The sequence below is a fragment of the Apteryx mantelli genome, chromosome 3, assembly GCF_036417845.1.
Source record: "Apteryx mantelli isolate bAptMan1 chromosome 3, bAptMan1.hap1, whole genome shotgun sequence".
In the NCBI taxonomy this organism is placed as follows: domain Eukaryota; kingdom Metazoa; phylum Chordata; class Aves; order Apterygiformes; family Apterygidae; genus Apteryx; species Apteryx mantelli.
In genome coordinates, this window is record NC_089980.1 from 137,839,697 (window position 1) to 137,867,275 (window position 27,579).

General features: G+C 50.5%; 2 protein-coding genes across 5 annotated transcripts in view; one reads left to right on the top strand and one right to left on the bottom strand.

Annotated features, from left to right (window-relative positions):
* Positions 1-16,489, top strand: part of INTS9 (integrator complex subunit 9) — a 71,555-nt gene extending 55,066 nt beyond the window's left edge. For 2 of the 3 annotated variants that reach the window (XM_067294445.1, XM_067294447.1), the window contains exons 14-17: positions 61-228; positions 12,297-12,395; positions 13,886-14,023; positions 15,009-16,489. In XM_067294445.1, coding sequence (XP_067150546.1) covers positions 61-228; positions 12,297-12,395; positions 13,886-14,023; positions 15,009-15,185 — 582 coding nt within the window. In that variant the 3' untranslated portion in view covers positions 15,186-16,489. The remainder of the gene's footprint in view (positions 1-60; positions 229-12,296; positions 12,396-13,885; positions 14,024-15,008) is intronic. The other variant, XM_067294446.1, reaches the window with a different exon arrangement.
* A 2,774-nt stretch (positions 16,490-19,263) lies between these two features.
* The window catches only part of EXTL3 (exostosin like glycosyltransferase 3), a 142,991-nt gene continuing 134,675 nt past the window's right edge, over positions 19,264-27,579 (bottom strand). For both annotated transcript variants that reach the window (XM_067294448.1, XM_013946863.2), the window contains exons 5-8: positions 24,918-25,045; positions 22,133-22,277; positions 21,762-21,890; positions 19,264-19,807 (exon numbers count right to left, since the gene is read on the bottom strand). In XM_067294448.1, coding sequence (XP_067150549.1) covers positions 19,598-19,807; positions 21,762-21,890; positions 22,133-22,277; positions 24,918-25,045 — 612 coding nt within the window. In that variant the 3' untranslated portion in view covers positions 19,264-19,597. The remainder of the gene's footprint in view (positions 19,808-21,761; positions 21,891-22,132; positions 22,278-24,917; positions 25,046-27,579) is intronic.

Consider the following 27,579-nt stretch of genomic DNA (forward strand, 5'->3'; position numbering starts at 1 on the left):
TGTAGGGCAGTGCAGAGTTAGCCAGACGTTTCTCTGTGTCACCACAGTCTTCTTTTGCAGCCTCTCCATGTAGTTTGCCCGGAGCAGTACACTCAGCCACCACCCACCCAGTCCCATCGCACTGATCTGATGATAGACTGCCAGCCACCGCCAATGTCCTACCGCAGAGCAGAGGTGCTGACTCTTCCGTATAAACGGCGCTATGAGAAGATTGAAATCATGCCAGAAGTGAGTACCAAAAGGGGGAAAACGTGGTGGCTCCTTGCTCATACGGTCAAATTAGAGCTACTGTTTCAGTAGCCTCTTTGACTAGAGGACATAGCGTGGCTGTGGTTCATTATTGACTAGGAACATGTAAAGCACTTTCTCTCAAGTGGAGGGCTGAATAAGAAGCGTTTCTGAGAGAGGTTTATCACACTCGTGTTAGCTAATGGGAACTGAAGAAACCACTATGGGAAGGCAAAAATAAGTTCAGGTTAATTGCCCTTAGCAAGGATATATCACATCTCAAAATACAGAATGAAGGGCAATCTTCGCTAGCCAGCTGGGAGGCAAGCAAGTCATCTTCAGTTTAAATCTGAGAAAACAGAGGCACTGTAGTTTGAATTAGTGGCCCAGGGCCAAAGAAAGGATCCAGAGGAATTGGGAGTTAGTAGCCAGGAGCTGTCTTTCTCCCTCCCCGGCTGTGCCTGCCATGAGAAACCCCCTTTCCCTCAAGGAGCAGCATTCAGTTGTGTGTTGAAGGCACAGGAGTAAAATGGCTCATTTGTGTTACAAGTTTCAATAAATGGTTAATTCTTAGAGACTGCTGAAGTCCAGCAGGTTAATGGGTTGCTTGTAGCCACCTGTAACATGGATTACTTATGCCCACAACATCTATTAATAATTTATTAACCCCATAATATGTATAAATTTACTCATAAAACAAAGGGTAACCCATATTCTAAAAGACATGATCTTAAAACATTTTTTTGACAATCTGATCAGCACGAATATATCCGTGGATCAAAGGTGACAGTGGCTTTTTCCAAGCAGATGTTACTGCCCTTTGGAAACTAAGGAATAGATGAGCCTGCCTTTCGTCAGAGAATAGAAGGAGAAAGTACCCTTAATTAACTAGAACAGGAAGTACAAAACTGATACTTGTGCAACAAAATCCCCCAGGCAGGCCACAGCATCCGCTCCTACCACTCTGTGTGTGTCTACTTTGTGCCTCAGCTCTGTAAGGAAGCTGCCCAGCCCACTGGTTAGAGGACTGGCAGAAACAAGGAGGGATTTTTTAATTAGAAAATATACTTGGATGCAGCTTTATCATGGCATGAGTATTTAATTATTTTGGAAATTTGCATATTTATTGGATCCTATTAAGCCCAAGACTAGTAAAATGTGGCTTACGTTCACCAGCATGACCAAAACAAATCTGATGCTCTGAAGATAATGTTCCACCCTCTGCAGAGAGCCAGCACACAGCCTACGTGTACATACTGTTTAGATTGCACTTAAGCTTTGGGTTTTTCCCTAAACTGTGAGGGTGTAAGTGAGCCTTTATATGTAAGCCTGTCCTTGCGTCAGCCCTGTGAAGAGAATAGATACCAGCTTTCCTGGCAAACAGAATGCAAATTAGCACAGATACTACAAATGAATATTCACCAACCCTCATGCATTTTGGAGTTCCTGTCACGGGGGAGGGTTGTCTTCAAGTTTGCTGGACTGGTTCATGGGAGTCGCATGTTCAATTCCTTCCTCTGTCAGAGTCTTCCCGTATGATTAGCACAAATCTACAATGCAAAATGCAGCTGAAACTGGAAAATGGAGCAAAAAGACGCTCAAGACTGCAGAGTTCCTTGGCAGAGCTTATCAGTCTGGGGCCAGTGGCAGGCTCATGGGACTAGACTGCATCAGAAAACAAGTCAGTGTTTCTCGTGTTAGCTTGGTCTTTTGCAGCAAGCTCCCCTGCAGCTGAGGTTCAAGAGTCCGTGTGGGTTCAGCCTCACTGGCAGCCACCAATGTGAACATGCTCTTCATTTCTCTGCCTCAGATCTCCAGAGTTTTTTAGGTGCTGTCTCTCACTGAAGCAAATGTCTTCTTTCCGTATTTGTAGGGAAAAAGGGAGTAGAGAGGTAATTGCACTTCCCAAAACTTCTGGGACATTGGAGGGAGGATGCACTGAAGACAGTGTGCTGTTCACCGAGGTGGGAATGGGTGTCAAAGAAGCACCTGGAATAGGAGAGCAGGTTTCCACTGCATTCACTTTAGCTTTGAGTGTTCAAGCAGAAAGGTGCACAGACAGGAATGTTGACAGAAATGGCCCTTTTCCTCCTCCAGCAAATACCAAAAAGCATCAAATTGTATTCACACAAGAGTCCTGATTTCAAAGTTATCTGTCTGCTCAGGGAGTGGAAGCATCTCCTGTGGTGTCCACGTCCAGGTATTCTCCCTGGGTTCCAAAGCTGCACATACCAACTTGCTGCAGCAAGCTACTTAGCAGGTAATGATTATCCTACAAAAAGCTCTTAAGCTGGTACAAAAACTGAGTAGACCAGATCATCTCTGAGACTCTCAGCAAAGCCATCTTGCTGTTGTCCTTCCCCGTCGGTATCAGAGAGATAATGTTTGCTTGTCTAATGGTGTTCGCTGAGAATTACTTTAGTTAGTGGTTGTGTCCTTGCCTCTGAGAGCAAGCCTGCAATACAGGGCTGTCAGTAGGATACCATTCCCCAGCAAAGCATCCTCCAAAACAGGTGTTGATCATCCTTTCTACAGGAACTTGTTAGAGGAAGAGTGATGCCAGATTTGTAGTGATCACAGACTGTTTCCCGAGAACGCCCTCCATTTCAGCAGATGCTGGTCACATCACCCTGTGAGGCCGGTTTGCTTCCAGCTTCAGCTGCAGAGTGGCAATAAGGCAAGGGAGGGACGGTACCTTGTCTCCCACCCTCTCAGGCTTTGGGCTCTGAGCCTCAGCAGCTTAGCTGATAACTGTTGAGAAGGTAACTACACAATCTCTCCTACTCTGTGTAAGCAGTCACAGCAACATCATCTCAAAGGCTCTCTATTTGATTTTCAAATATGCAGGAGAAGGAGGAAAACACTGAATGCTTCTAGGGCCTATATTTCTTCTGGTGCTACTCCCCAAAATAAGCACAAAATAATACCTCCTTCCCCCACTAGTGATTTTTATGTGCCATCCGCCTGGCCTGCCTCATTCTCCTTCCCAGCATAAGAACCTGGTCTTTCCATCCCTTTGTGCAGAGGGGTCATTAGGATGCTGGTTTTGAAAGGCTGTTGTAGATGGTCTTTGATTTCAGGCAGGGTTTACACAGTGGTGGCAAAAAATGGCTGTAGCTTCCCCGTCTGCTGGGTGGGTTGTGCAAGACAGGATTGCAAATTTGGTAGATGAGGCTCCCCGATGGAGAGAATTTGCTACTTAATGTCCCCTTTTCAATAGCTTCGGCCAGCAAGACTCTTTAAAGTTGTCTGAATCCACAGGATTTCCTACACTTCAAGGGAAAGACATTTTTGTTTCATATAGGCTACCCCATTTCTGGGGTTCTGTGAAGGTTCAAGCGGCACGTGGAAAGGGTATTTTATAGCTCCCAGCAAGCCTTGAGAATTTGGATTCCACATTTTGAGATCTGCACCAGAGCTAGGATTTGGGTCTCTTCTCTAAAGTACAGCTAAAAGTCTCACAAAAGAAAGTCTGCTTCAATGAAGTCCTGATCAGGGCCCTCTCCAAACATCCACAGTCCTTTCCCTTAAACAGCGATGCATTCAAACTTGTTAGAGCTTCTGAAAACCCAACGGTTGACTCAGTATGGTCTCAGTCACTGCAGACTGACTGTATTGTGTGAAATCCGGCCTGCCAGACTAATGTAAATCTGCTGATACTGCTGGAGCTTGTCTACGTTTCAATCGCTTCAGCGTAGAGCAAAGTCAGGTCAAGCAGGACTCTTGTATGTTAATGAGATTTACACTCAGAGCAGCCTTTGTTTAGAGAGATTTTCACGTTCCCAAGGCACCAGGCTGAAATGGCTCTCCAAGGTATTGTGGAAGCCTTTACACTTTAACTAATTTGTTCTGCTCAGCATCTGCCTTTCGCTTCAAAAAATAAAGAAAGGCTGCTTCCTGGAAATTGGTTAGGCATTGTCTTTTCGCGGGAGAATGATGGGAAAATGGAAAGCACCTTCTGGAGCAAACAGATAAATTAAACAGTAGTGTTTGAGCAAATAATGTGCCTCCAGTTTAATTAGAGCTGAACAATGGCGCGTATCACTTCATTTCAGCAGCAGACAGACTTCAGTGAGGACTCTGTGCTTTTCAAATACTCGATTTGCAAGTTCTTCAGGACACGGACCAATACAGGAGAGTGTGGCTATGCAGTCCACTGTTCTCCATGAAGTGAAATTACAAGGAACTGTTGCAGAGAAGAGTTAGAAACACGGTTTCTTGGCAGCCCATTCTAATTATGTAGCTTTCATTGCAGCCTCCCCTTCTCCTATCTTGACTTTTCTTTCCACATAAAATCTTGCCAAGTCCTTTTGAGAGACAGAGAGACGAAACATGGCTTTCATCTTACCTCTGCAACTTCCTTCTGTGTTTCAGGGACTAAAGAGTTTGATTTCCCTGTTTCTTCTAACCCTCATCTTGGCTTGGTGACCCCAGGCTATCCAGTCTCCTGATCTCTGTCCCTTCCCTTTCCCCTGGCTATTTCCCCTTGTAGTATAAAGATGCTGTAGTCTCACCTATCTTATCATAAAGCAAATGAAAGATAACCTGCTTGCTTGCTTGCTTGCTTCTGCTGCTATCACTCCTCCCTTCCTCTCCAAGCTCGCTGCATCAGCTGCCTGCAAAATTGCCTGGGGTCACTCCCTCATTCCAGCATAGACCCTCTCTGAGTTTGGTCTTCACTTTTTGGCATTCCACTGAAGCTGCTCTACTGACTTTTCCTTAGGCAAAGCCAGAAGCGCGGTAGTCTGCCATCCTCCTGATCAATGTCATCGGTGTTCAACGCAATCACACATTCTTTTCTTCGTAAAAACATCTCCCACCTCGCTCCTGTGTCTCTCTCCTCTCTTGGTTGTTCTGCCTCTCATTGCTTCTGCAGAGTTCTCCTCCCTCCTCCCATCTTCTGTGGGCCTTGAGTGTGTTCTCCCTCATTTCCTTCACTTTTTTTTGCCGCACCTTTTCTCTGGTTAGTCTCATCCCCAGATTGCCGTGTTGATAAAACTCAGACCTGCTTTTCTGCTCCAGACCTGTCTTTCCCTGTCCACATTAAAACCTAGGGTTGCTTCTCTTTCATTTTGGATGTCTGGCTGTAGGATAACACTCTTTATACCCAACCACGCGCCTCTCTTCCCAGCAAGCATCAACAACTTGACATTAACCATAAATTGATCCATAAACTGGTTACAATATTTTGAATGTTTTGAATCATACCATTTTGATATCTTTCAAATGACTCCTCTTTTGTATCTGCAAGCTGCTTGCCTTCCCTTTGAAGATATTCCATGTCTTTGCTTTCCCTACCTGTCATTTTTCATGCAGGATTGAGGTTGATTTCTGCTTCTGCTGGTTCCAGCTTCCACTGGCCTCTCGTAAGTTCCTCAAACAATCATTTCCTGCCTTCTCCCAGGCTACACAGCGTACTGGGGAAGAGCTCTGTTAAACAGCCATAAATCTACTTCATTACACTTTTTAAATACCTTTTTAAAACTGTCTCTTGGCACAGTATTGGCAAAAAGCCAACAGTAAGCTTTTGTAGTGAGTCCGCTGCCTATAATCCCGTCCAGTGTTGCTTCCTGTCAGTTGGTCTGTACATATCTTTCTGCTTTGAACTCCAGGCTTTGGGGACAAGGGCCATCATGTTGATCTGAGTCCCCATAGTCCCCTAAGTGGGACTTTTAAACCATGCTTAAATGCAAGAAGCAGTGATGAAGGTGGTGGTTGCCTGGACCACGTACATGGAACAGGAGTGGTTTATTCCGTTGCTCAAAAACATGGGACTACCCCTCCAGCCTGTTTTGTTTCTCCACTAGATACTAGACCCTGTGGAATAGTAAAGCTGCGATGTAGGCAAGTAAAAGCAATAGCATCAAAAACTCTAAATATTTATGGCATAATCTCTCATCCACTGAGGTTAATGAAACTTTAAAATCCACTCCAGAGGGAATTGTAGCAGACCCTCAGAGACTGAAAGGTTAGTTATAACCTGAAAGTTCAGGTTAGTTTAGCAACCTAATCATCCCATCTCAAACACTTGGATTCTGTAAAATCTGAGGCTGAAACACCAACAAGACATGACTCAGATCTCCATCCCTCAATGATTATGTTGATGTTCTTAATTATAGGATGTTTGTTCTTCTGTGTTGGAAATGCCTCTGGTCCTTTAAGTCCCATTAGAAAGGCTCCCTAAGTAATTTCTATTCTACTGCATTATGGCCTTGTGCCCTGTTTAATACGCTTGCTGGCCATCAACGCTCACTCCACAGGCATATTTAAATCTTTAGACCTTTCCCCTTGGTGCATGTGTATGACCGCATATCTTTTTTTGTTCCTCTGCAGGATCTGATACTTGCAGAGGAACTTCTTGCGCTCAGACTCTGCCTGATTTAACAGATGGTATAAAGCCAAGGCTGAGTGGGTTTGAGACTTCTGCCCACGCTATAATCTCTTGTGCATTTCTGTGTCTGCTTTCAAGTGACTCAATAACAGAGCTCCTGGCGCTTAAAAAATAGAGAAGGGATGAGAAGCAGCAGGGAGGTAGGAGGTGAGGTAAATTTTCTTTCTTTCCTAACATTGCCATCCAAATAAAAATAAGTGACAGGATGACGACAATGTTTTTTCTTCTGTTTACAAAACTGACAGTACAGATCTTCCCTGCTTATAAATACAAGGGGTATCCTACAGATTTGAAGCCTGTGGAATATTTGGGCACTGTTCCTATTAAACATACACTGGGAGGGTGCTCTTCTGCACCTAATGGGCATCAGAAACTGGGTTTGATGTGTGTGAGGGACAAGGTGGGTGAAGGGGAAGGATGTTGAGGCAGGTCGTTCTCAGTTCAGGGTTTGCTGAAGAGTGCTTGTTGTAAAACCTTCTGCGAAAATCCTAACCACGAAGAACTGGTGAAGGCAGACAGGGCTTAAAATCTTGGGGCTTCCCTAATAATTGGGAGAAGGTATTTTTTCTGTCACATATGAATTGCATCCTTTATAGGAGCTAAGATTTGGGTGGGAGTCATTTCATACCTGGTAAGCTCCAGGACTGTAAGGAATCATTTCCATCTAAAACTGGAAATGTCCTCATGGGTTACATGGCCAGAACCCAGCTGCAGTTGTTTAAAATATGCCTCATAAAATGTAAGGCACAAACTTCAAACTGGGAAGACTTTTGCCCCTTCTGTTCCCACTAGAATGCTGTTCAAACCCCCACAGTCTCTGATGGCTAGAAACATCCTAATTTCCAACCTACACGTATTCATGGCTGGTCTGCACAAATTTCCTCTTAACCTCATGTTTTAGCATAAATAGATTTTCTCTTTTGTTGGTGTTTTCCCTGTGGTGCTTATGGAGAATAATCAAATTCTGCTTTTGGCTTTCTTTCTACCAGGCTAAACAAGCCAAGATAATTTAGTTTCCTCTTATAAGACAGCTTTTCCTGCCCTGATCTACCCTTCTGTATATCTTACTTGAACTTAAATTACCCACAATTTACAAGTAGTTCAGAGCAGATCTTGCTGGACCCAGTATAATAGCAATAGCTCATCTCTACTAGAATTACCTGATATTTTCTGGAGTTGCATTTGGCTTTTTCATGTCTGTGTCACATCTGTGGCTCTCAGTTCTCATGGGATGGACTAATAAACCTAGACCCTTCACCTCTGTCATTTCCAGCAGCCGCCAGCTCACAGCAGAAATTCTTGTCATTAGCCCGGTCCCTGTCCTTGCATTTCATGCTATTGAGTTTCGTCTTGTTTTTCTCACTCCAGTACTTGAGGTCATCTGATTCTTTCCCTATGACAGCGTGAACTTTCTTTCTGTTAAGGGCTTCTCTGCAGATTTCAGTGATGCCTTCTGCACACTCCCTTTATTCTGTACTGAGGTCATTAATGAAGATTGCACAGGCCTGGGCTCAAGACTTGACCCTGGAGGAATTGCAGTATCAGCCCAGCTGTTGCCTGGGGCTGTCTCACCTTCACCCAGTGCTGTCCCCACCTCAGGACGGCTGTAGGAATCCACAGTTTGTAATTTCCCAAGCGGCACCTTGCTTGTGCTCTGTGAAGCCCAGGCTGTGGCTGTCTCATTTCCCTCAGCAGTTGTCTTCTCGGGGAAAGACATTGCGTTAGTTGAATGTGATCCACTTTTGATGAATTCATGATGGATTTTCTTTCTGTTTACTGTATTATTGCGGTATAACAGTGTGAGTAGTGCCATGGATCCCTTAGTAGGATTTCTGAGCGCTAGGCATTGCACAAGCACTGAAGAAAACTGGTTCCTGCCCCAACAAATATATTCCAGCTTTATTCTTGCTTTTTTTTTCCTAAGGATTTGCAAGGTGTTGAGTTCATAGTGGGTCTTTCCTGCCCAGTGCTCTCCCAGCTCTATTGCACCGCTTTGGTTTCTTTGGTTTGATCCAGTTGCAACTCTAGCTTCTATCTCTAATGCACAGATGATACTTTTATGCGTAGTTTGCACATCTGGCAAATGCATATTTCATACTGAAGTAAAAAATCAGCTATGTCCCTGGGAAAATCCTCAGTAGGTGAGCTACTGTTCTGGTCCTTTCCTGATTTTACTCACTGGCTACTCAGCCTCAGTTTGTTTCTGCAGTAAAAGAGTTTCAGATCCCATCCTCACTCATTTTCAGCTCTTCGTTGCCTACAGGAGGATTTTCGACTGGTGCCTGAATACAGCACGTGACCCAAAGTCTAGGGAGAGCTCTCCCTGATGAAGGCCTTAGTAGAGACATCGGAGTATGACCTAACCTGTATGCCTTGTTCTTCTTTATAAACAGCTGTAGTTTGCCCAGAAACAGTTTCTGGGCTCACATAGTATGTGTCAGATCTCATTTTGCTGTGGAAAATGCAATCTTACAGGAAAGATTCAGCTGTAGTTTACAGTAAAATGTATTTACTCTGTGAGAGCCTAGGTAGACGGCTCTAATCATGGGAGCAGAACTTCCCAAACTGACTCTTCTCTCCCTCCCCTGTTTGGAGCTTCCCGTGGTTGCACTTGGGAACAACCCTGGCGGTTTCAGGCTTCTGAGAGTCAAGGACTTTTGCTTTTTGGTTCGTTTCTGTTTTGATCTTTGCCTAACAGGACGGAATTAAAAACTGAAATAGGCAAAGCGTGCGCACACACACACACACACACACACACACACATTTGCCTTAATGTTAAGGCAGTCCAAGTGCTCATCCATGTGCAGGGACTGATTAATGTGCTGTTAGTGCTCAGGGCTGTGTGTCTCTGTTTTCCTGACTTCCCTGATGCCGGCACGTAGCATTAAAGTTGTGATGATGCCTGGAAGGAAGAAGCACTTGCTCTCGCGTAGTGAGGGGCTTTTCAGTCTGGCAGACAAAAGCATAACAAAATCCAGAAACCGAACACTGGACAAATTCAACCTTGAAATAAGATACAGTTTCCTAGCTGCAAGGAAAATTAAAGTTTGGAACAGCTTGCAGGAGGAAATGGTGGAGTTGCCACTGCTTGGAGTCTAGACAGGATTTGCTATCTCTCTGAAAAGGGTTTCTTTAATCCAGCATTTTGGAAGAATTCTGTGATTTGTGTGTGCAGAAGGCCAGTCGAGAGGAGTAGAGCAGTCCTGTCTGGTGTTGGTCAGTGAATTACTGGATGTGATTAAATGACCTTTTTAGTTTGGGTCAGTGAACTTCTATCGTAAAAGGATTGATCACATTGTGGAGAGGGCAGTGAGACGAGGCAATGGTTTAGAGGAAATAAAAATGAATGTCTGTCTTACTGTCTGTTTGACTATAAATAATTAAAGTGGTGTGATTTACCAGCCGTGTGGTTAATACCTGCATAAATGATAATAGCAAAGTACTTCAGTGGCAGAAGAGGACTTTGGTTCAAAGTGGTTTTTTGTTTTTTAAGGATCTCTCTCCTTCCAGTATTTGTCATTTTCCCATGAATTCTTCATTAGAGCCCATTCTGTCTCGATCCTCCTTTGGCTGGTGGTGGAGATGGCAAGTGCCTTTGACCATTGCAAAGTGCTGCATACAACACTGCTGCAAGTGTTACTATTTTTAGCTCCCAGGACAAGTCTGAAGCAGTGGCTATCGTTGTACTTCCACTCTCTTAGGCTTCAACAACGAACTGTGAAGGCTAGATACAGATTCCCTGTTTTAAAGAACAGAGTCCGAGAGAGAGAGCAATCTGAATTGCTCCATGAAATTTTGGTTTCTAAGATTCACCAAGTCTGAATATGAGCAAAATTTAGGCACTCTGAATGCAGCCTTAAAATGCCTTTATTTTTTCTACACAAGCATCTGTCCAACTCTTTTATTTCAAGCAGGTGCTCTCAAAACATGAGCTGTGGCTTTAATAGTGGTAGGTAAGATTTTCAGAATTGATTAGAAGTAGCTGAACTCTGCTGACATTGAAGCCGTCAGAAAAGCTCTCCCTTTGCTTTGATGGCATTGGGATTAGGCCAGAAGCGAATGCTTTTTGAAGTCAAGTCCAGTTGCTTCTGGGTTCACAACACGAGGATTAGAGCTTTGCAGGAAGACAGGAATCACTTACATAGTAGCAATTTACAGCAGACGAGAACTTGGCAATAAAGTATTGGTACCTGGAGTTTCTTGAGAAGTGGCATGGTTCAGTTGTTCTGCTCCATCCCTCTCCTGTTTTGGCTCCTGTTAAGGATTCACTAGACGGCCTTTGCTAAGGAATTGAATCTCCCTCTCTCCAAAATGGGAATATATCTTACTCCTGTAAAATCCATCCAGTTCCTTTTCCTGCTTCATGCACAGGAGCATCTGGCAAGCTAGAGAGAGCTGGTGTTACCTTGCTGCCAGAGCAATGGTGATAGCTGGTTCTACAGAGCTCTGCTCCGTGGAAGTGCTGCGGTAGGTGGCTGAAGGAAACTCATCTCCCTGGAGGTTAAGCTCTTCTTAACATCTGGCTCCAGCTGCAGATGCCAAGTGCTTGGAGGGGAGTGGAGTCCAGATGACGATCATCTCGTAGAGGTTCTCTCTACGTGAGATGGGCTGATGCTCTGGGGGATGATGGTACAATCGTTGGGAAAAACAGCAAAGTAGATTCTGCTGCTTTAGGTGTTACCTGTCTTCACATCTGAGAATTCATCCCATCCAGTGAGCAACCCATGAGCAACCTTTTCCATTTTTCTTTTGTGAGGATACTTAGAAGCTCCTTGGGCTGCTGACAGTTACCTATTTGTGTAGGACTAAATCCTGGCTGCGGTCCTGGACAGAACTCCAGGGCACCCAGTCTCTAGCATACCGTTTTTCTAAAACTCACTTGGAGGGAAAAGGGGAGTCGTTTTCTGTGTTCATGAGCACGGTTTTCTGCAGAATTCCTGCGGAAACGCGGCTGGAAGAGGCGCTTCCCAGCTGCTGAACTTCTGCAAGGCTCTGCGGGTGCAGCACTGCCTGCTCTGCGCTTTCTGCCGGCCCCCTCAGTGCCGTGGAGCGCTGAGGATCCTGGGGAGATGCCGCTGACTTCAGAGTTGGAGCCAAGTCTAAATTTTATCTCTTTCAGAGGAGAATTATATAAAAGGCAGCGGAAGGGTTTCTCTGCAGTGTTGTAAAAAAAAATTCCAAACGGTGGTTTGGCTCCAGTCGGCAGAGCCAGTGGGTTTTTAAGGACAAACCCTTTTCTTCCAGCTATTCTGCAGTCCCAATGCTGCAACAGTAAGGAACTGAAAAGAAATTGGCTTTGATTTTTCGTCGTCCGTCAAGGTGACAAGCATCATGAATAATGCCAAATTAGACTGCGAGTTTTACAAATCAGAGTTATTAGTAAAGTAGCTGATGCCTTTTTATACTCGATTTCTCTTTAATTCTCCTTTCCGGTGAGACTTGCCGTGGTTGCCAAAAACCTCACGCTGCTCTGATAACGGTATAAAAGTCAGTAGCTCGGAGAGCCGAAAGGGGGGCTAAGCAGGTGAGAGGAGCGCTCCGTCATCCTACCCGCGGCTCGGTGTTTGCAGTTCATTAGTCCGTGCTTAAAAATACCACGCTGCCATTGAAATCGCAGCCGGATTCATACAAACCTTGAGATTATCGCTGGCTGAACAAAATCCTTCTTTCGCTTCAGCTTGCAGATTCGCTCGTGCCCTTGGAGATTAAGCCTGGTATTTCCTTAGCCACAGTTTCTGCCGTGTTGCATACTAAAGACAACAAGCACGTGCTGCAGGTACGGTATAACGGGAGAGGGAGGAAAATCTACCCTTCTACTGGGTTTCCCGGCATCGGGGGCCCCAGCTGTACTCCTGAGGCAACCCCTCGAGCAATTCGTTCCCCACCGGAGCAGAGTCCTTGGCAGATGCTTTGTCCTGGCCCGCAGCAGTGAGGAATTACACTTGGAATGGAGAGCGGGATGCGTATCAATCTCGCCGCTCTTTTTTTTTTCCTTGGCCGCGTGCCTGGCTAAGATAAAAGGGGAAGCGAGATTATTCATGAAGAGAGGCTACAAATCACACTGCTGTCTTCCCTAACTCCTACACCAGGATCAGCAGCAGCCAGCCTTTCCCGGACTTACAGCTGAGGGTCGGAGGGGAGAGATGACCTAAAACATCAGAAATGTGCAGGCACTCTCTTCCTAAAGTTGCCCGGTTCCCCAAGAATCAATCTGTGCATCCTTGCACAAAGTAGAGTGAACTCCAAAGGTACAACGAGGAGAAAATCCCTCTCTTCCTATCACCTCCCTTCGACTGACGCTGCAATTCCTGAGGCTAGCGCTCCGCAGAGGGAGACGATGCCTTGCGGACCCGCTGAGCGGTAGGGGCCCCGGTTGCCTTTTGCTCCGAAGCGTGAGCGCGCGGGGAACTCGGGGCGGCCGGGCTCTGCGCCCTGCCGTCTCCCGCGCTGGGCGGCAGGGTTGGGTCCAGCCCGCTGCAATTGGGAAGAGCGCCCAAAATGTCCATCGTCTTCAACCGAAGGGCGTAAAGATCGGTTAAGGACCGAGTTGCTAGTTCGCTGAGAAATACCTGTGCTGGCACTTCCCCGGCCTGACTAACCTGGCACAGGACACATCATGGGCTTATTTTACGCAGTAATTTCTCCCCTGGTTTATTTTACAGAAATCTGTTTTTCATCTCCATGAAGTGATCAAAATTATACCAAGATCACAGGCCAGTGACTTTTCGGACATTGTTTGCAGCATGTCCAGTGCCTCCCTGTCTGTTTTTGAGTTCTTCCTAAAGACTTTTACTTTTTGAGTTGAAAGTTACCCATTTCCCTCGTTCCCCAGGTAGTTACTTGCTCTTAATTTGCCAGGGTTACCCAACCCGTTCTGTCTTTTAAACTGTGATTTTCAAGGTACTGAGTTCTTTAAAGCATGATTCCTAGGAAATATTGCAGGGCACCTGAATGCTGGAATAGAAAGCTTCAGCCTTGAACTGAGTCGAGCAGGCCTTCTGAGATGATAGAAACTTGAACTAAAAATGCTTTTTTTTTTTTTCTTTTTGTTTTCTGGAAATGGCGTCTTGTGCGCTCAGAGCTGCAGCGGAGTCCAGGGCTGGGTTTCCTCTCTCCCCTCCAACACTGCGATATTCCCCCTTAGTCACGGAGAACAAAAATCAATATTCCTTTTCTGTCTATCTATCTCGCACGCTTGTTACTCCAGGTAAATTGTAATAAGCCGATGTGATTCACTCTCTCACCATGCACTTTCTCATCCATCAGCTTCCTCCAAAACCTCCGCAACCCCCCGCCAGCAAGAAGAGAAAGCGAGTGAGCGATGACGTGCCGGAGTGTAAGCCTCTGAAGCCGTTGCTGAGTGGCTCCATTCCTGTGGACCAGTTTGTGCAGACTCTGGAGAAGGTAATAAGCCTTTGGTGGCAGGCAAGGTTCAAATCTCTACAGACCCCCAGAAAGCTGCTGTTTTGCTAGCAGGGAGAGGAAAAGTAATTTTAGTGCGTCTTGAAACGGAGAGGAAGTAGTGAGCTGGGAAAGTACTTTGGGGAATGCGTATCCCCGTGCTGAACATGGAGGGAATATTTCCCTGGGGAGACATGTCCTGGTGTCAGTCATTTCCTCCTGGTTTCCCATGGAAGCAGAGCTTTTGGGGTCACTGTGTAGGGAGGCTTTTCCCCAAGTATCTTTTGGACTCATCAATTGATTTCCAATAAATTTGAACGGCTGGGAGGAGATCTCAAAAGTATGTAATTTCCTACAAGTTTTGGGAAAATGGGTGTGACGGAGTGAAGAAGAGATCCTGTAAATGCCACAACTGATAGAAAAGCTTTCTGGAGAGCTGCAGGACAGAGGGTTTGCTGGTTGAACACGTGGAAGGTTGGTTACTGGTCTACGAAGCCCTGTTCTACCTTCCTTAATTGCCTGGAGAAAATGGGTAGGAAGAAGGGCAGGACCGTCGGTGAGGAAGTTTACCCAGAGATTCGGTAGGTCTCCGCTGTCCTCTTCCTTGAGGCAGTAACGCCTGGTGATCAAAACCTACATCTCCCAGTGGATGCCCATTTTTGTAGTCATAGTCAAGAGAGCCATTTGTCCTCTTTGTCTTTCAAGACCAAGATTTTGAACTTGGCAACTGCCGTAGTGGAAAATCTTGGCCCGAGCCTCCCTGTACAAGAGTTCATCCGCCTGTATGATGAGGGTCATATTTAACTTATCCTATGGGTGTTTCCTGCACACATCCTAGAGATCTAGGATTTCTGCAGTACCACTCTGTGGGTTTTAGCCCTTCTGCTCCTCTCTTCTCCTCCCTGCCCCCTCAGTCTTTCATCTCCACGTGTTTTCCTGAGTGGCAGTAACAGCTCTCTCCTTTACTCCCTCCCCACGCGATGTCTAGCATGGTTTCAGTGATGTGAAGGTGGAGGACACGGCCAAGGGCCACATTGTACTCCTGCAGGAGGCTGAAACCCTCATTCAGATCGAGGAGGACTCCACGCACATCATCTGCGACAACGATGAACCTCTGAGGGTGAAGCTGCGTGACCTGGTTCTCAAGTTTCTGCAGAAATTTTAGCCCGTGGACATCTTGCTGCTCTGCAAGGAGACGCTCCAGAGCACCACAGTTAAGAGCTTTCCAGGGGGTGACTCCAGAGAGACTCCTGATTCAAAGAGACCAGAAACCTCCTCCCCCTTCATGGGGAAGCGAGGAAGTATTTTTAATATCTATATATTTTTTAATTTTATTTTTATCCAGTTTTGGTATGCTTTGAAGGGGATTCCTGCGCTGTAAAATTGAGTGCTGGACCTTTTAGGAGATGTGGATTGCTGAGTAAATAAATACCATGTATATTTACAAGGTCAGGGTGAAATATTGTGTGCAGGAGCAGATGTTTTTCTGTGTGACCCCTACAGCAACGTGTGCCCCAGCCCTCTACCTGGAGAAACTCTGCAGGAATACCGAAGCAATGGCCTCAGATAATAAAAGAGTTATTTTTCTCCACGCTGCTTCTTCCCAGTCACCAGATCCAGGTTCCCATATGTCCTTCTCCATTTACACTGTCCGCGTGGGTGCGTTTCACTGGCTGCGGCACAAGCAGGAATGGGGAAATAAGGCCACGATTCTAAAAATAAAAGTAGAAAAAGGGGGCTGGACACATGGAAGAGCTTTGAAGTGGCGAGAACCTGGCTCTTCCACCTAAAGCAGAGGGATTTTGGAAAACCTGTATGCTGGAGAGAATCGAGGCGTTTATGGACGCGGCAGCCTAGGTTGTTACGACCAGATTCATCCGCGCGGCTCTAGGTGCTTCGCCGAGACACTCGAGTTGGAAACCTGGTTGCTCCCGGCTCCCGCCATCGTCAGCGGAGCGAGAGGTACCGCAGGGAGGGGTTGCGGTTGCAGGGAGATGCCTGGCTCCTCGCGGTGCCCCGTCTCTGCTGGCTATCGAGGGAGCCGAGCTGTCTGAGCCGTGTCCCGTCGGTATGGAGGGGTAAGTAGCGTGAACGTGGGACCTGGAAGCCTAGCTGGGAGGCTTTCGAAAGGACGTGAAGGTAATTAAACTCCTAATGCTCCTGAAAAACCTTCAAGATTTAAGTGCCTCTTGTTTCTCCCGTCCAAAAACCTGTCGTTTCATCCCCCCACGCTCCAAAATCCTGGTTGAAATACCGGTAGTCATTGGTACAAAGCCATCCATGTTGTGGATCCGAGGAGACTGTTCACTCCCAACGTCATGTGTTTGGGGTCGAAACTTAGTTAATAGCATTGCTTTTAAAAGCAGCTGATTTCTCAGATTTACTGCTGTTTCTTTCGTTTGTTTGTTTTTATGGGATTGTTTTGTATTTATTTGGTGTTAAAAATAAAAAGCGTAGTAAGGCTGCCAAGGAGGAAGCACAGTCTGTGGTTTGTTAAAAGCATCTGCATGCCCACCCCGCATCCGCCTGTGCTGTACGTACGCACTTGTAAGATATACCCACTCCTGCAGTTTATAGCCGTGGGCAGGCTAAGGCAGGGGAAGAGCAGCGCTGTAATAAAAGCTACTCGCTATTGCCGTTTCCGCATCATATTTCCTATGCATTAAGGACTCCTATTTGCTGGGATGCACAGACTCCAGCATCCGTACTTCTGTTTTGTGTGTGTGTCATGGGCCTGAGAGAAATAGTATCATTAAGGTGATTAAAAAAAAAAAAAGCTTGTTGCGGGAGCATTAATCCTAATAAGGGTTTACAACAGTTGCAGTAGTTCAGCTTCTTTATCGTCGCTTGAAAATGGAAGAAAAGAATTGGATGTATTTCACCTTGTAATTAAATCTCCAAAAAGCTTGTTCGTAAGCCCCAGAGGCCACGTGATGAACTCCGCTTCCCGAGGAGGCGGGGGAAAGGGAGAGGGAAGAAGGTGCTTAGTAATACATGAGTCCTTGGACGCGTCTCTCTCCCTGTTAACCAGACCAGCTCCGGCATCGGTGCCTCCGGTGGGGTCAGTCCCGCAGAGGTAACCGTGGCAGCCCGGGGGAGCTGCGGATGGAGCAGGTGGACCAGCTGGCCTCCGTGCCATCTCATGGACATCCTGAGCAGCACCAGCATCACCTCCCTGGGGCCTCGGATGTGCCAGACGGTGGAAAGCTGGAGCCAGAGGTCAGGTCTGCCCCAGCAGCAGCTCTGCTTGTTGGAGGTGTGGGGCAGCTGAGCGAAGAGGTTTGCGCTCAGCAGCACGCCAACAGCACGGGTGGGTGGTGCCGGCAACAGTAAGCCAGGCTGGACAAGTCCTCATCTATCTGCTTGGAAAGGAGGCAGGAACATGGGGGCCCTCTGAGCAGGGCTGTTTGGGGCTGGGCTGTCTCTGGGCTGTCTCTCCCCCTGGCTATGTTACTCCAGGGCAGTGAACCCATCACCTGGGACCCATCGCTTGGGGACTCATTACCAGGACCCATCACCTGGGACCCCATCAATGGCAGACCCATCACCTGGGAACCATCAACTGGGGACCCATCACTTGAGACCCATCACTGGGGACTCATCACCACTGATCCATCACCTGGGACCCATTACTTGGGGACCCATCACCAGATCTTGTGGCCTGCAGGGGACAAGGCTAGAACCTCCCTGTACATTGGGGCCACAGCCAGGCTCCTGGTCCTGCTCACCAGGATGCTGGTGCCGTGCCTGTGCGGCACAGGGACCCACGGGCCAGAGGGGCAGCTCTGAGGGCTGCAGGGGCCTCTCAAGCACCGGGACACACCGCAGCGCCTGACGGCTATGGGAGAGAGGCAGTGGAGCGCGGGGTAACCCTGCAGCCCGGCGTGCTCCTTCGAGCGCCGGGGGCTCAACACCAGCTTCACCTGGGTGCTTCAGCTTTCGCTGGGTCCCCACGGTCAGGACAGGTCAATATTCCCATGGCAGCGTGGGAATAACCCCGGGACCCTCCCGCCACCCCGGCTCCCAAGGGCGCCGGCGAGGCAGACACGGAGACGCTCTCAAGTTAAACTCTCCATTTATTGGATCCTTTTACAAAAAAACTCGACGTACGAATATTGTGCTCGTGTTGGAGGAGTGTTTTTCGTTTTTCTTTTTTTCTTTCCCCCCCGCCCGCTCTCGTTTTCGATCCTGGCGCTCCCGCGGCAGCTCGCCCACCCGCGGGGAGGCAGGGAGTTCGCCGGGGCCGTGCCGGCGACGCACGGGCAGCCGCCGCGGGCGCCGCTATTTACAACGCGCGGGGAGCCAAGGCGGCGGCGGCGGCGGGTTGGGGCCGCGGCGGCTCTGCTCCGAGCGCGAGCGGAAACCTCCGTCTCCCCAGGTTTTTGGGGCCTCGCGGGAGTCTCCGCTCCGTTTTTTTTTTTTTTTTTTTTTTAAGAGACCGTGAGCCTTCAAACGCTCGATTTTGAGGATTTTGAGGGCCTGCTTTTGAAACGAAAGGGGAATGGGAAGGCAAAAAAAAAAAAAAAAAGAGGTGCACGGACCCGTCTTTCACTGCCTGGCTGCGCCGCGGCCGGGAAGTCCTGCTACCCCCCCCCCCCCCCAAAAAAAAGCGCCGGCCTCCGCAAAGGACCAGCAGAGCCCAAACCCACCCGTTTGGCAGTGGCTGCTCCTGGACCTGCCCGAAACCCCCTCAGAAACAAGGCAAAGCCCCTCGCTGGTGTTTTTAAGGAGCTTTTCAAGCAGTAAAGTGGGGGATGCCCCTCCAGCACCCGGCAGAGCTGCTCCCCAGCTCCCGTGTTACCGGCACGGAGCCCCAGGGCCGCGAAAGCAGCCACCACGAGTGGGAGAAAAAAAAAAAATCCCCCAAAGTGCTTGCTAAAAGGCCGCTCCCGCTCTCGTGCGGTGCTGGGAGCCGGGCCAGGACCCGCCGGGGCCGACCTCCTCCCTGCTCCCCCCTCGGCCCCCGGCGCCACCTCCGCGTCCTCAGTAGTAGCTGCAGGGTGAGAAGACCCTGGACGTGGCGCGCCGGAGGGTCCAAGAGCCGGAGGGGAGGAGAAGGCTGGGGACAACAGCGGTCACCGGAGCTGCCTCGACACCGGGAATAACCTCTACACGTCCAATATCTCCACGCCGGCCTCGCCGCAGCCGCCCGCGAGCAGGCAGGCAGGTCCGGAGGGGAGGAAGGGTTGGGAGGGAGGTGGGGGGGGAAAGAAGTAAAAAAAAAAAAAGCCTCACGCGGCAAATCTAAACCACTTTCATTTTAAATAACAATAATTATATTTAAAAAGAATGGCTGCCCTTGGCTAGCGAAGGGCTGGAGCCGCTAGCCAACGCGCCCTTCCTCAGTGTACGATCCCAGGGAGTGTCTTTTAGGAAGCCGCGAGCTGCTGCTCCGCGGGGCCGGCTCGAGTCGGTGGGGGGAGAGGCGCCCGTCCGAGTCCCCGACATCCCGCTCGCTCCGCCGGAGGGCGGCCGGACTCGACGGCAAAAGGCCTTCGGCGCTCCGAGCGCCGCCGAAAAGCCGCCCTCGCCTGCCTCCGGCCGGAGCCCGGAGAGCCCAGGGCGCCCGGCAGCCTCCTAGATGAACTTGAAGCATTTTGTCTTGTCGTGGGGCAGGCGGGTCTTGAAGAGGACCGAGTCCACGCGGAACTGGGTGTAGAGGAGCGGCATGTAGCCGTACACCTTGACGAAGAAGTTGATGCACTTGTGCCGCTCGTGGAAGTGAGAGTCATCGTGCGACAGGGCCTGGGGGCAGCCGGGGCAGCGGAAAGTCCAGCGGGAGGTCACCTGCGGAGAGAGGGACAACCGTGGTCACTGCCGTGGCAAAACGCGGCCCCGTGGTGCCGGCGGGGACATGGCGCCGGTTCAGCCGCCCTCGCAGGCTGCTGGGCGAGGAGGGATCTGGCCCCTCCAGCCTGGCTCCGCTGGGAAAGCCGCCCGGCGTTAACGCGAGCAGACGGGAAGTCTGGTAGCTCCCGAGCATCCTTGCCGGAGCAGAATACGGCCAGAAACGGTGCAACCACTGGGCAGAGGAGAAAGAGCAGAGGCTGGAGGGTCCCTATGGATGGGGCGAGTTGCAAGGCAGGTACTGCCTGGCCCAGGACACCTGAGACTTCCCCGAGACCAAAGGAAAAACCCAGAGATCCCGTGGAGGTGGGAAAAACCTTGCTGGTGGCAAAGCAGCCGGGGACGCGGGGACACGCTCTGCTTCACGGCAGAGGCATCGGCTCTTTGCACTTAGCGCTCCTCGGTGCGCGACTCCAGTCTGCTCCTGAATTTGCAAGTGGCACCGTCAGAGCTGAATCCTGGCAGACTTCACAGAGCAGCTCTTACAGGAAAGGATCCCAGGGTCCAGCTTACGAGCCACACGCGGAGACCTAAAGGAGGAACGATGGTCGACTAACGCTTGGTTATTTTCTTCCTGTTAAGGCTTTGAGAGGCTGTTACAGAAATTAAGACCTTGAAAGAAAGAACTCAGTGCTGAAGGGAAAGGAGGTTTGGGGACATGGGACGCGCTTAACTTCAGCCTTTACCGCCGGCAAAGCAGTCGGATTGCGAGAGCTTTAATAAAGGCTCCAAACCCTCTGCACTGAGGCACCTGCGCAAGAGGGAAGAACCCCCCCATCGCTGCTACCCGCCCCCCCGACGCCTCGGCAGCGAGGCACCAAGGTGCGAAACCAGCCCGCGGGGACAGCGACTCAAGCGCAGCTGCCCTTTTCCCTTTGGTTTTGTTCCCCGTTTGCAGCAGCTCGGGCTGGAAGTAACAAAACGTAAATCCGAGTCAGCGGAAGGAAGCAGACGGGGCATCAGCGGGAAAGGGATCAGGCAAAAAAATCGCGCGAGCAACCGGCGCCTCCCTCCTCCCGCCCCTGCACTCGCTGCGTTAGTGTCTGGTGTACGGGGATGCTGGGATAAACCCAATTTAGGGGTGCAGGACGTGGCACACGAGTGGCTGACCCGCTGCTGGATCTCACTGATGGCGACTGTCAGAGAGGGCAGATGCGTTTGCAGAAGTAATTAGCAATTCCGGGTGCCTCTGGTCTTGGGCGCCCAGGCTAAGGTCTTTCGAGGAGGCTCCAGGTTTCAGGGAGGCCTGAGAAGATGCCCTTTAATTAAAGGCCCTGCTTCTCGGTCTTGATTTGGATACCCCATTGCGGTGCCCTTTCGTTTTGGTTGGATTCTCCCACCAGCCATCCCTTCCCAGATGAAGCACCAAACTCTACAACCTCCAGTTTAGCTCCAGATGGGAAGAACGACACGCAGGAAAGCCCTCACATCACACTGATGGCTGAGACCCATCTCCAAGGCAGCTGGCCGGTGATGGTGAGACATGTGCGGGGCGGTAAAGAGCAGGCTTGCCAGCAGCAATGAAGAGAAGAACGATACGCATCCTAAACTCATGCGCAAAACTCTTCGCGCTCGTTTGTTATCATGGGGCAGGGAAATTGCAGCTGGGCTCTAGTGCTTGTGTCAACCTTACACACACAAGATGGGCCTAAATGTCCCGGGAAATCCAGAAAAGAACAGCAAGGGAATCATTTCTACTTGTGCTTGTGCAAGAATGAAGTTTGTCTCTTAGGAACTAACAGCTCTATGGGCCACTGCTGGCCCAGGAAACCCTTCAGCCGGAGCCGCAGTAAGTTGAGCCCCAACTCATCCAACTTGCCGGGTTGTATCATCAACAAATCGCTGTTTCCCCTGAAACGCAAAGTCTGGTACAAACTGCTGCCCGGTGTCTTACCTTTATGGGAGGCTTTCTTGTGAGGTGAGAGACGAGGAAGTTCATGGCGATGTCCTCGCAGTTGATGTACTCATCCACCATGTCGCGGATGGCTTGCGGCATCACGTAGGAGTACAGGTAGGCGTAGTACTGAGAGGGACAGAGAGGGGCAACGTTGCTCGAGGAGGGCCAAGGCAGAGAGCGCCCACCTCCCTCCCGCTGGTGCCACCTCCGGGGTTTGCACCGCTTCTCTCCGCTTGCTGCCCGGGGAGGCAGGCTCGGGGGCTTGGGGGCTCGCAATCGCTCGCCCCTTCCAAGAGCAACCGCGTTACCAGCAAACAGGCTCCGGTTCCTCCGGAAAGGCGGTGGAGCGGGCGGCCGCAGTAGCTCACCTTGTGGAAGAAGGCAGCACCAGTGAGCACCATCGAGAGCTCGCACGAGTAGTTGGAGTTGTAGAGCCAGGACTGATGGGGGATGTCCCACGCGTGGTAGCGCCCCGGGAAGCCCACGATGCGGTCCCTCGCCTCTCGCCAGACCCTGCCAACAAGAACCGTTTCAGTGAGATGTGGCGAAGCTGGGGGAGAAGCCTGGCTCTGGCTAATCTCCGTTCCACGCAGCCGGCCACGACAGTGCCCTCGGTGCCAACGGACCCAGACCAGCTCCCACGAGAGGGGCTGCAGATGATGGAAACGTTTATACACCAAAGAATGGCCAATGTACGTTGGGCACCCACCATCATTAAAGCGTGCAACCGCTTTGCCTGCAAGCTCATTTAATTTTTTATAAAATCACAGACAATTCCAACAGGCAAAAGACGTCTTTTTACCTGTTTAGTACAGGTTTGCCAGCTCCTGCTTTCCACCGTCAGCAGGAGGGACCGGCCGGCACAGCTGCCCGCGTGGGTACACACACGAGAACGTCTCTCACCGAGATAACTCGGCTTTCTTTCCCACTGTACTGCAGGATACGGCCAAACCGAGAAGCCGTGGCTTTTACAGACGCCCAGAATTAGCTGGCCGCCTCTGCAAAATCCTAACCGGGTGCCTGAAGCATCACTGAGGCAGCTCTCCTGACCAGGGGCCCCGAGCGCGGCCCCACAGCCGTTGGTGCGAGGCCAAGCTTCTCACGTTGGTCCTCTTCCAGAGGGCAACGCGCGTCCGCCCGGCTGATTCACAGCGAAGGAACGTGCTCCTAAGCGACCTATGGGATTTTCTACAGGCTCAAAAAGAAAACACACAGAAAACCCTGATGACCCCAAACTGGTTTTTGAAGTGGGCAGAGAACGGAGGAACCCAACTTCTGGCCTCTTCCTCCAACCTTCTTCCTGTGTCTTTGCAACCTCCAGAGGCTCTGTTTCCTCCTCCGTGAAGTCAAGACGACCTGAAGCTCCCTTAAGAAGGCCGCTGCGAGGGCGCAGCACGCCGGGGTCTGCAGACGGAGGGCACCCAACGCCACCGACTCTTCCTCTTTACAACCACAAGAGCGTGCCCGACTCTGCTTCCCACCCCAGACCTGCACCCGGTGGCTTCCCGGCCATCGGGGGACAACCTCGGCAACGGCTCCTTCACCCGAACTGCCTGCTCGCCGCTGGCGCTAGGCTTGGGTTCGAACCGTGAGGTCCGCCTGCGAGAGCATGGCCTTGTTTAATATTCTGTGCTCATCCGACGCGCTCCCTCCCGGAGAGAAATCCCACCGGAGAGTGGGAACACTGTCAGGAATAATTAAGCAAAATGTCAGTGCCTAACGTCTAACCTGGGAAATAAATCCGTCTTTCTCTCGCAGGGCTGCTGGCTTCTCCTTTTTTTTTTTTAAGCTCATTTGATCCAATCTAGCTAATCGTGGCCCACGCTGCCCCTCCAGCGGGAACTCGGTGACTCTGGGTGACGGGAAACAGGTCCCGCACGGGAGGCCGTTGACCACGGAAGGGTTTTCCCTTCTTCCCAGGCACAAAATAGGGCAACGAGAGGCCTTTTTTGCTCGTGGGGCCGCGCGGGAGCTCCCAGCTCATCCCGCCGTCCCCTCCCTGGCCGCGAGGAACAGAAACGATCGCTGCGGGGCAATCGCAGGCTGCCAAGGAGACCCCGTTTTGGAGCCCTGAGCATTTCTTATATTTACTAACACAGCAAGGGGCAAAAGATCCTCTTGCTGTCATATCCTCTCATCAAATTAATGAAAATCCAATATAACCTGGTCATGCAAAGTGAATAATTAAGACTGCCAGCAGCTCTGCTGGCACCGTGCTCCCAGCGCGCACGAGGCTCCTATCGACCCGACGTGAGTGTTTCGAAAAGCTGGAGCACAAACTCCTCGCTTCACTTCTCCCACATCCCGCTTTCGTATGAGGGCGACACGTTCCTTCCCAGCTAAGCAATAGGAAAAAAAAAAGGATTTCTCCGGCGAACCGTTGTGCATGGACTCCCCAGAAAGGTCTGCTGCAGCTGGATGCCTCCCTCCGGCTTGCCGCTGAACGGCAAAGGGAGGAAGAAGAGGCTCCCAGCCCCAAGAACTACAATCTGCTGCAAAGTTTGGAGAAAACATGGTTATTCCCGGGCAGTGGTTTGGCCTCCAGGACACTGAACACTTTCCTGGCCAAGTGAGTGTTTTTCTGCAGCGCTTGTTGGCTTTCCAGGCATTTCTGCCTTTTAATCTCCCTCCCAACGCTGAGCTGACCCGTCTTTGTGTGAAGGGCGAGCGCCCCATCCGTCTTTTCCAAGCTCTACGGAAAAGACCACCAAAATAGCTCTCACATCCCTATGTCACGTTGACCGAAGAGGGTGGCAGCCCGCTGCTAGCACCCAAGCATCTTCCAACGCTCTAAGTGTCCCGGCCTTGCTGATAGCACGCGAATGCATCAGCAAGGCTGCGGTGCAACGCGGTTTCTTGGATTTGCTTTCCAGTTTCCTTCCTGAACACCCTCGGAGGTCAGCCCTCCCTGAAAACATGACGGGAATGTTACCAAAACGGCAAAAAGCAGAGTCACAGCTGGGTGCCGTGAGATTCAGGGCTGCCTGAGCAACCCGAATTCAGCCCGCGTGCGTGCAGTCATTAAACAACCATTAGCACGTTTAACTCCTCCAGAGTCCGGCTGCAAAGCTGTGGGATGGGACCTCCTAGGCCCAATCCGGGCCCTGGCTGAGCAGACCGCAGGCGCCGCTGCGGAGGCGCTCGGCTACTCACCGAAAGCCGAACATGATCTCGTCGTGGCGGAGGTGAGCGTCGTCGTCGATGGACAGGATGGCCTCCGTCTCGATCTCGTCCCACGGCAGGAACCGGTTGTTCAGGCTGTTCTTCTCTGTGCGGACAACCTAGGAGACAAACACGCGATGGTTACGGCGGCACAAACACGGATGAGATTTAGGGGCAGGGGCTTCGCGCCCCGTTAGCGGGCATGTTTCAGCATTGCTTTGCGGCCCCAGAGGTTGGGAAAACCTCCCTAAGCGAAAGGTAGCAGCTCTCGCTCCGGCGCCGGCTCCGGTTTCCAGCCCTTTCGCCTGCAGCCTCCTGCCCATCTCCCGAGACCGCCACTGCCGGACCCGATCCTCGCGCCGGATACCCGCTGGAAACGCTGTATTGGTGACTGCCGCTCCGTCTCGCGCCGCTAACGCCGGGAGCCCGACGGCCCCTGCAGGAGGTCAGCTCTGCCCAACGCCACGCGAAGCCATACCCGATTTCCCCCTCTTCTTGCCGGCACCTTTCGGTTTGGACCTTCTCCCTCCCCGGCTCTCTGGGTTTTTGCTCGCCCGTCCCCAAAGCTTTTTGCACGCAGCCCTGGCTGATGTATCGTTATTCAACCCCAAACCCGCCGGTTCTCTGGCTCTCCTCTGCACAGCCGCTCCGGTTTAAAAATAAAGTCCAGCCTGGTGAAAAGAATAAGGCGTCATGGCAATAAAACTCCATTAACTACGATTACATTTGATCACATTAAAAAAAGCCCACGCTGAAGCCATTAACAGTGGAAAATATTTGTATCGGGGATCTGCGTGACAGCTGATACGATTAAATTCCCATGGAAAGGCAGCATTAGTGCCTTCATCCATCAGTAGCTACTGGGGGGGGGGGGGAACGGAACATTTGATGAAAACGCATTAAAATATTGCACTGAAGAGCCATCAAAAGCACGAGCAATTTCCAGCAGGGAGGTGAGGAAATTACGCAGCCGTACTCTGCGGAGGATCAGGGCCAGAGCCGAGGCGGCAGCGCTCGCACGCCGGGAGGGCCGCGATCCGAGGGGAGGCTCGGGCAACGCCGTGGCCGTGATTTCTTCCCCCTCTCCCTCCCCGACACGGGAGCAAGGCAAAAATCCGTATGGATGAATCTTGAGTCCGTTAGCGTGACCCATCAGGAATACCTGCTCTACGGGGGAAGTGATGGTTTGCAGGAATCCTGGTGGAAACGGGTGACGAGGAGGGACGTGGGAGAGGAGGCAACTTCCCACGCCCCGACGCAGGGAGGCTGCTCCTGGGAGAAGTGGGCAATCAGGTAGCTCAGACTTAACGGGAAGACGGGAATCGAAACCCAGGGGGGTTGGAGCGGACACACCAGGAGCTGAAGGAAGGCTCCAGGCGCAGAAGCCCGGCCACATTCAGGCCAAGGAGCACCTAGACCCAAGTCGGCCAGCGCAAGAAGATCACCTCGCTAAGACCAGCGTGCCATGGGCATCATCTGGATGCGTCAGTTGGGAAAGGAGAGGAGCCAAGAGCGGTCCCCCGATTGCTGCGACAAGGAGAATTTAGATATTCTCCTCCCTCACCACCCCCTGTATCTGCATCCGCCTTTAGCAAACACAAGTGATCTTGCTGCTGCTCCAGGACCAGCTTTGCTGGCTCAAGAGAGGCACCGCAACTCTTCCGGATGGGAAGAGCACATAGGAGAGTCTATAGGATGACAAGACCAAGTCTGTAGGACGACAAGATCTGAGTCTATAGGGTGACAAGACCACGAGTACTTTCCAGGCTGAAGCTGCCAGCTGTCCCTTCCCTGCGGCTGGGTCACATTATAGCGTCAGGATCCTTGTTCCAAAAGGAACATGATGCTAAAGGACCGAAGCAAGGAAAAGAACTTAATATTATGGGCAAAGCAAACCCCAGAAGGTGCTCATCAGACAGGGCAGAAAACCAGACCTTGGCGGGGGGAGCTGGGCAGCTGTAGAGGAACACACACATTTTTCCTTGTTAACTTAGAGCCACTAACCCCCATTTCCAGCCCTGCCCTAATTAATCCTGAATGCATTATGGCATTTACAGGATCACCATTTTATTACGTGAGCGGTAAATGGAAATTTTCTGCCACCCACGCACGGCCGGCTCCTTTCCTGCCTGGCACGCCAGCTCCCGATTGCTTCGTAAAGACTTAAGTCAGCATCAGGACCGGCAGCTATTGTAAAAACCGCTCGAGAGGAGCTTTCGCAGTCTCTGACACGGGCAAGGGCCCCTCCGGTAAATCACAGCCCATCTTCAGCGCGGAGCTATTCATCACGCGCTCCAGCTACCAACGGCACCAAATGGGTTTCAGTCCCTAGCGGGCGTCACGCTGCATTTTGGAAAGAAGCATCCTTTCTCTGCATGAAGCCTTGCGAGAAACCCTGACCGTTAACAAATTCTGAATGAGCGTCTTCCCTCCCTTTGCAGATCTTGCTTTCTACGAAGTTTACTGAGCTACTAAAAACAGCGCTGATATAATTTATCCTCCTGGTAAAGCAAGAATGCAGACCATGCTGCGTCTCTGCTATTAAGACGGCATTTGCCAATACAGCTTTATCTCATTGAAGCCTGTGGGTGTCCTACTCATTAGCATTAACGGAAGTTGGATCGAGTCCATAGTAAATTGATATAATGCTTTC